This window comes from Lipotes vexillifer, unplaced genomic scaffold (genome assembly GCF_000442215.2).
Source record: "Lipotes vexillifer unplaced genomic scaffold, Lipotes_vexillifer_v1.1 scaffold1162, whole genome shotgun sequence".
Taxonomy (NCBI): Eukaryota; Metazoa; Chordata; class Mammalia; order Artiodactyla; family Lipotidae; genus Lipotes; species Lipotes vexillifer.
In genome coordinates, this window is record NW_006779033.1 from 1212734 (window position 1) to 1221541 (window position 8808).

At 43.7% G+C, this 8808-nt stretch overlaps 1 protein-coding gene across 1 annotated transcript in view; it reads right to left on the reverse strand.

The window, feature by feature from the left end:
* Positions 1 to 1923: 1923 nt before the first annotated feature.
* NQO2 (N-ribosyldihydronicotinamide:quinone dehydrogenase 2) overlaps positions 1924 to 8808 on the reverse strand; it is a 20823-nt gene continuing 13938 nt past the window's right edge. The window contains exons 6-8 of the mRNA XM_007452109.1: positions 2519 to 2800; positions 2315 to 2462; positions 1924 to 1980 (exon numbers count right to left, since the gene is read on the reverse strand). Of these exons, the coding sequence (XP_007452171.1) occupies positions 1924 to 1980; positions 2315 to 2462; positions 2519 to 2800 (487 nt within the window). The remainder of the gene's footprint in view (positions 1981 to 2314; positions 2463 to 2518; positions 2801 to 8808) is intronic.

The window sequence follows — 8808 nt, forward strand, 5'->3', positions numbered from 1 at the left end:
AGCGCTGAGCAAGGAAGATCTAAATGCTGAGCAAGAGAGAAGAGACTGGAAGAGCTCAACCCAGCGTTATCATGTACGTTACCACATTATGACCCTCTGAAGTACCAATTTACCTCGTTCCAATTTACAAATAAAGAAACTAAAATCTGGAGTTTAACGATTCACCTAAAGTCGCAGATCCTGGCACTCAGCCTTCATCTCTTCACGCAAACTTCCGCTATCAGCTCACTAACACATGCTACTCCTCTAGAGAGCAACCGATGTCTTTGTTAAAATCAGATGCAAAGACTTAATCTTACAACTGCTCACCTATACTAAATAAGTATGTGACAGTCAGAAACATAGGGAATGTACAGACTAAATTTAAAAAAACATATGAAACTAAGTGGTTCGAAATCAATATTCTACAGGTTAACTAACATGATCATTTTTGCCAGAGTATGACATCCAACCAAAGCATGGGAAGCTCTGTGTTTTTTTCAAATTCCCAGATCATACTGGTGGTATTAACATGCTGTGGATTAATAAGCACCCAATAGTAATGTGCGATTTTGGAAACTGCTATTTAGGGATTTTTTTTCTTAATTCTCATTAATAGTCACAATCCTGAAAGTACAATATAGCTCTGGTGTGCAATATAGCTCAGACAGAGGAAAATGAAAGTTAACTGTTTTATCAGTAATAATAGTGATGATGATGATATACCCCCAAATATTTTAAGCAAGCTCAGTCTTCACCTTTTGTGTTTAGAAGGGCTGCAGTTTTCCAAATTTATAATAGACTATAATTTCCTCCCTACTCTTGCACCTACCTGATGGTTACAAAATGCAGATCAGGTAAGAAGTCACTCTACGCTCCAAAGCTCACTCCTGCCTTGATTTCTTCATGTGTAAATCGGGGGAGGAGTAATAGTGGTCTAAAGACCAAAGGACTTCTGGAAAGTTGGTTGAATATAACAGCCTCAGGCTTTGTCCAAGACACACGAGCAAGGAAGAGCCAAACGATCAGCAGGAGACAAAGAAATGAACAACCAACACCCCCTTTGTGGGGTTTTGTCCGATGCTTAGGAAAAAAGGATGTAACTTATCCTCTACAAAACTCTCAAGAAACCAAGAACAAGCCTAATGAAGAACAGAAACGTATGTGTGTAGCCAGGACATGGAAGCAACCTAAGTGTCCCTTGACAGATGAATGGATAAAGAAGATGTGGCACATATATACAATGGAATATTACTCAGCCATTAAAAGGAACGAAATTGTTATTTGTAGTGAGGTGGATGGACCTAGAGTCTGTCACACAGAGTGAAGGAAGTCAGAAAGAGAAAAACAAATACCGTATGCTAACACATATATATGGAATCTAAAAAAAAAAAAGGGTTCTTTAGAACCTAGGGGCAGGGCAGGAATAAAGACGCAGACTAGAGAATGGACTTCAGGACACAGGGAGGGAGAAGGGGAAGCTGGGACGAAGTGAGAGAGTGGCATGGACATATATCCACTACCAAATGTAAAATAGATAGCTAGTGGGAAGCAGCCGCATAGCACAGGGAGATCAGCTCGGTGCTCTGTGACCACCTAGGGGGTGGGATAGGGAGGGTGGGAGGGAGGGAGACGCAAGAGGGAGTAAACATGGGGATATACGTATATGTATAGCTGATTCACTTTGTTATACAGCAGAAACTAACACACCACTGTAAAGCAATTATACTCCAATAAAGATGTTAAAACAAAAACTCTCAAAAGATTATGAACATTTCGTAAAAGCACACGCCACTGACCACCGAACAGAAGACGCCTTCTAGGGTGACAGCATCCTCCCCTTCGTCGCCGTTAACTTTTCTTTCCCACTTGCCAGCACACGTCTAAGACAACGCGGAAACACTTCTGACTGCTTCGCAGTTCGCGGCGACCCCAGCGCCCCAGTCAAAGGTCCTTCCGAAGGGCAGCGGAGGAGGCCCGGCCTGGGACGCCTGCGTAACCCTATTGCGGCGAGAGCAGGCACCGCTGAGGCTTAAGGGCACAGCAAGGAAAACCCACCATCCCCCAAAACAACGGTGGCCACGAGACAGTCTGTTCCTACTTCACGCCGTTATCGCGCCCGAGGTAGGTGTCCGCCCTGTCAGGACAGACCGAAACCCCAAGCCAGAAACGAGCCCATCTTAGCGGCCGACTTTCAGCACTTATACGCCCGACTTCCCGGAACGCCACGGACTACGCCCACCGCCTGACCTCCGGGAGCGTCGTCGCCCGCCCACCGCCCGCACGCCGGAAGCGGAAGCCCTGACCCTGGTCAGAGGCCGACCCGCGAGACTACCTGCGACCGCGCTTCGCCGCGCAGCTGTAGCGAAGGATTCGCTTTCGCTTCCGCGGGAAACTTCCCCAGGCCCGAGACCGGGTGAGGGAAGAGGTGGCGGGGGCAGCCCGGAGTTGCTCCGACGCCCGGCAGCCTCGCCGGCGCGGGGCTGGGGTGGGAGCCGAGCCTGACTGGGGGGTTGCCGGGGCGGAGCAGTCAGCTCACCGCGCCCGGCTCCGCGGGCCTGCCGTCCGCCGCGTGCAGCCTAGCGGGTCAGCGCGCTCCGGCTCCCCTCCGTGTGGGCCGCCGGGCCCCGCGCTCCGGGAGGCCAGTCCGGTGTCCACGTCGCCTGCGCGCCGACTGAAGGAGCTCGGCTGGCGGAAGGCGTGGACTGCTCGCTCCGCCTCCGCGCCCGCTCCTGCCCCGGAGGAGGACGATGAGAGTGCCCGCCCCGCGCCCGGCCGAGCCTCCTGGCCGCTTTTTAAATCCCAGAGGATCGCGGCTTTGCTGTGTTTCAGAGCGGGATTGGGAGACCAAGAGAAGAGAGTTAGTGCGCCGAGTCATAGAAACCACTCACGGAAACCTCCCAGGCGGGACGGGCAGCTCGGGAGGCACTGGGTTGCTTACCCAGGGGATTGTGAGCCCAGCGGGTCAGCAGCGCTGAAACCTTACGCAGGTAGCTACCAGTCTCTCATCTCCTTCACCTGTAAAGTGGGGCTAATCTGCTCTGTCGGGCTGTGGAGGAAGAAACTGGGTACTTATTTTGCAGCCCTATACAAAGGTGACTGGGAAGTCTCAAGCAAAATGGGAAATGTTTGCTATAGTGTTACGTTAAAAAGCTAATTATATTCACAGCGTGATTATATACTGTAAAAAGATACATACATCAAGAGAATGAGATGCCACAAGATGAAAATATTTGCAAAAGGCATATCTGATAAAAGTTACCCAAAATATACTAAAAGTGCAAGAAAAGGAAAAACGCAGTTGAAAATGGGCAAAAGATCTCAACAGACACCTCACCATACAGACTGCAAATAAGTATATGAAAAGATGCTCAGTATTAGAGGGTACTAGGAAATTATAAATTTGAAAAACCAATGAGATACCACTACCTACTGTTGATCTAAAAGAAACTGACTGCCAACTATTTCTCCAGCAAAAACAGGTTTATTATAAAAAGAATTGCAATTTGGGGGATACCACCATGGGAACCTGCATGCAAGTCCCCAGCAAAAATGGAAAGGAGGACACGTTTATGTGGGGAAAGGAAGTTGGGAGGGATGTAGTAAAAAAAAAAAACAAAAAACAACAGTCCATTGCTTTTCATTGGCTGAGTTGTTGCCAGGAGAGAAAAGGTCTCTGCTGTTGTTGCAGGGTGTGAGACTTCCCCGTCCCCCTTTATGACCTCCTGACTCTCTTTCATTGAGGTTTCTGTTCTTTTTTGTTTGTGTTTGTTTCTGTTCTTTTTTGTTTGTGTGTTTTTTACATTTCCCCCTTTTGATCAAAATCTTTCTCTGAAAGCATCTGATCAAGCATGAGGGTTTTTTTTTTGGTGTCAGTGGCTTTTTGTACCTCAATGCCAGGGAGGACCTTTCCTGTGTACAGTCTCACATCAGAGGGAAAATGCAGATTTCAAACCTACTGAGATTACATTTGAGTATTGAAGAGCAGAGAGAACTGTGAGGCACTTTTTATCTAAAGTTCATATGTTAACCAACATCATAGACACTGGAGATCATCTGAGCATGTCATCATCAAAGGTTTGGTGACAAACTCCAACAGGCCTGGAATGGATATTTTGGGAAAGATGTCTCATCAGATGTCATCTGCTTCAATTCTGGGAAATCTTGACTTTCAGGTCACCAGATGATGTGCAGGTCTAGTCAGGGTTTGGCACTTTCTTTAAGTGTGTCATGTGAATCCAAGAGTCAATTCCTTGTACTTTGGTGGCACAAGGGTTGGTTTAGCAGTACTTGATAGGGGCCTTTCCAGCAAGGTTGAAGAGAGTTTTTCTGGAGGTAATTACTCCAGTAGATGAAATCTCCAGTTTGCAAGGTGTGATTCTTAAGGTCTTCATTTTTTGAGAGACACTAAAAAGATTGCTCTACCAAAATACAGTTTTCTTAATTGAAATGATTAGGCCTTTACAATATTGAAATATCTCTCCTTTTATCAAGTCTCAGTCAGAAGAGACAGGAGTGAAGTGCACTGGGTGTCCCGTGACCATCTCAAAGGGTGAGAGTTTATGCATTTAAAAAGGAATAGGGGGCTTCCCTGGTGGCGCAGTGGTTGAGAGTCCGCCTGCCGATGCAGGGGACACGGGTTCGGGCCCCGGTCCAGGAGGATCCCACATGCCGCAAAGCGGCTGGGCCCGTGAGCCATGGCCGCTGAGCCTGTGTGTCCGGAGCCTGAGGCCACAGCAGTGAGAGGCCCGCATACCGCAAAAAAAAAAAAAAAAAAAAAAATTTCTGCTGTGGAAAGAAACTATTAAGAGAATGAAGAGAGACAACATACTGGGAGAAAATATTTGCAAAGCACATATCTGATAGAGGATTTGTATTCAAATATTCTTTAAAAACTCAACAATACAAAAACAAACACTATTAAAAATGGGCAAAATAGGGCTTCCCTGGTAGCGCAGTGGTTGAGAATCTGCCTGCTAATGCAGAGGATATGGGTTCGAGCCCTGGTCTGGGAGGATCCCACATGCCGCAGAGCAACTGGGCCCGTGAGCCACAACTGCTGAGCCTGCGCGTCTGGAGCCTGTGCTCCGCAACAATAGAGGCCGCAATAGTCAGAGGCCCGCGCACCGCGATGAAGAATGGCCCCTGCTTGCCACAACTAGAGAAAGCCCTTGCACAGAGACGAAGACCCAACACAGCAAAAATAAATAAATAAATTGCTGAACTCCTACCCCCAACATCTAAAAAAAAAAAAAAATGGGCAAAATATCTGGACAGCTCACAGAAAAAAAATATACAGATGGCAAAAAAATATGAAAAGGTGCTTAACATCATTTGTCATTAGGGAATTACAAATTAAAGCAACAATGAGTTGTTTACGTATTGTCATCACTACACACCTTTTAGAATGGCTAAAATCAGAAACAAAAAACAAAACAAAAATACCAATTGCTGGAGAGGATATGGAAAATAAGTAGCTTTTTCATTGCTGTCAGGAATATAAAATGGTACAGCCACTGTGCAAGAAAGTTTGGCAGTTTCTTAAAAAGCTAAACACAGTCTTACCTGTGATCCATCAATTATACTCCTACTTGCTTACCCAAATGAATTGAAAACTCATGTCCACACAAAAACCTGAACATGGATGTTTATAGCAGCTTTATCCATAACTGCCAAAAACTGAAAGCAACCAAGATGTCCTTTAATAGATGAAGGATAAACTATGGTACATACATGCAGTATTATTCAGCAATAAGAAGAAATGAGCTATCAAGCCACAGAAACACATGGAGGAAACTTAAATGCATATTTCTCAGTAAAAGAAGCCAGTCTGAAAAGGCTACATGTTGTTTGATTCCAATTCTATGACATTTTGGAAAAGGCAAACTACATACAAAAAAAGATCAGTGGTTAAAAAAAAAAAATCAGTGGTGGTCAGAGGTGTGGGTATGGAGGGGAGGGATGAATAGTTGAAGCACAGGGAATTTTAGCACAGTGAAACTATTCTATGATACTGTAATAGTAGATACGTGATATCAGACATTTGTCAAAACCAATAAAACTTTACTACACAAAGAGTGAACTTTAATGTATGTGAATTAGAAAAATAATAATTTAGGAGGTCTGGAGATTCCAGGAAAAAATGTAGACTGTGACAAGAGAGTCTAATTGTATTACAAAAGTATGAAACCACCACCCCAAGGAGGGTGGGGGCAGGGGGAAGGGACTTCAGTCACTTTGGAGTCCATAGGCTAAAGGCAAAAGGAACTGCACACGGGACGATGCTCTAATCGATAAAATTGATTCCCACGGTACACATGTTAACAATTCTGACACTGCCATACATGTTTGCTGGACCTGAACAATTGAGTAGTGGACAGTGAAAGCCAGGGTTCTTGTCATTAGAATGGGAATTTACAGATTAGAAAGGGGAGGAGGCTAGAATAATCCATGTGTAAGGGACAGAGTTGATGATGGTAAAACAATGTAGATACAGATGGCTACATATAAAAATATTTACACATATATGTATATACACGAGTTGGTGGCACACATGCATTTCTTTGCTCTGCCAGCTAAGGGAGCCTGAAAGAAATCACACTGTACCATAGCAACCAGCACCCCTAGTTACCAGATCTTGTTTCTAAAAGGGTTCCCAATGGCCAAAGTTGGAAGACAATGAGCAAGATAACTTAAAATGTAGCACTGGATTATAACCTAAAGTAGAAAATCATATCTATGAGTGCCTACTGATACAAATAAGTGACTGAATAAATAAATGGAGGAGAAACAGATCTCCTACGCAGAATTCCAAATAAATTACGTATGTATTCCAGTCTAAGCTAGTTGAAGCATAACTCCCACTCGTTAAGTGTGGGCTCCACAAAGTGACTTCTTTCCAACTCACACAGCATGGAAAGGGGGAAACAGAATACAACTGCTTCAGCCAGCTGATCAGATCAAGTTCAACATCAACAATCATAAGCCATATTGATAGTATGTGTCCTTGATATGATGTGATGAAAATGGCACTTTCCCTCTGTGAGCTTTCTCCCCAAAACCATAACTCCAGACTAATCATGAGAAAAAAAATCAGGCACATTCCATTAGAGGGACAACCGGTATGCCTGACCAGTATTGTTCAAAACCCTCAAGGTCATCAAAACCAAGAATCTCTGAGAAATCTCACAAGTAAGAGAAGCCTAAGAAGACATGACAAATAAATATAACATGGTATCATGGATGGGAGGCTGGAACGGAAGACATTAGGTAAAAACCAAGGTCATCTGAACTATGGACTTTCATTAATAATAATGTATCAGTGTTGGTTCATTAATTGTAACAAATGTGTCATGCTAAGATAATAAAGGGGAAACTATCCATACAGTATATGGAAACTGTAATTTCTTTCAATTTTTCTATAGATCTAAACTGTTCTTTAAAATGGTCTATTAATTTTTAAAATGCTAAAAAAATCAGTTAGCTGTACTTGTGTGGGTCTATTCCTCTCTCCCCTCTTCAGTTGATCTTTGCTACACCACATTGTGTTCATTACTGTAGCTTTAGGATAGGTCTTCAAATTGGGCATTGTGGAGCCAAATGTATGCTTTCTCAAAATTGTTTTAACTATTCTAGCTTCTTTGCCTTTCTCTGTACATTTTAGAATCAACTTGTCTGTATTTACCAAAAATTCTCTAGGATTTTGACTGCAACTGTATTAAATGGATGTATAAGGGGATGTAAAAGGGGATGTACACTGGCTGGATGGGGAGAATTGACATCTTAACACTCCTGATTCTTCCAATCCACGAATATGATGGGTTTCTCTATTTAAAGAGCTATTCTAATTTTTTATCAGCTGTTAGCAGTTTTCAGTATAGAGACGGTGTACATGTTTTGTGAGATTATTTCATTTTCTATCATAAATGTTTTAATTTTGGTTTCCAACTGTACATTGCTAGTATATAGAAATACAGTTTGCCTTTGCTGGTTGACCTTGTATCTTGTGACCTTGCTAAACTCTCTTATTAGTTCTAGACCATCTTTTTTGTAGATCTTTGAAATTTTCTATGTAGACAATCATATAATCTGCAGATAGTGGCAGTTTTAGTTTTTCCAGCATGTGCACTGACGAGTTCTTCCTGTGTGATGTGGGACAGGAGTGGTGGAAGTGGACATCCTTGCCCTAGTCCTTATTTTATCAGAAAAGTTTAACATTAGCTGTAGGTTTTTAGATGCTCTCTATCAGGTTGGGGACATTTCTTCCGACCCAAGTTTGCTGAGAAGGTATTGTTTTTGCTTTTCAAGAATGGCTTTGGAGGTGACCCTGAGAAGGAATCTGAGGAGGACGGCCCCAAAAAGGGTCTGAGGAAGATGGAAGAAAGAGAATCTGAGGACTGTTCTGAAAAAGTCTGAAGAAAGTGGCGTCAAAAAGGAGTCAGAAAGAAATGACCCTGAAAGATCAGATGCTGATTTGAGGATAACAGCTCTGAGTGAGGGAAGGTTCAGATGAAAGGAAGAAGATGCACACGAAATACTACCTGGTGGCGACTTCCCTGGTGGCACAGTGGACACGACTCCGTGCTCCCAAAGCAGGGAGCCCAGGTTCAATCCCTGGTCAGGGAACTAGATCCCACACGCCGCAACTAAGAGTTCGCAGGTCACAACTAAGGAGCCTGCAAGCTGCAACTAAGACCTGGTGCAACCAAAGATAAATAAGTAAATATTAAAAACAAAACAAAAAGAAATACTATCAGGTGATGCATTAGGTGAAAAAGAGGAGAAAGAAAATGAGGATGGAAAAGGGTCTGAAGGTGGTGGGGGGTGGAG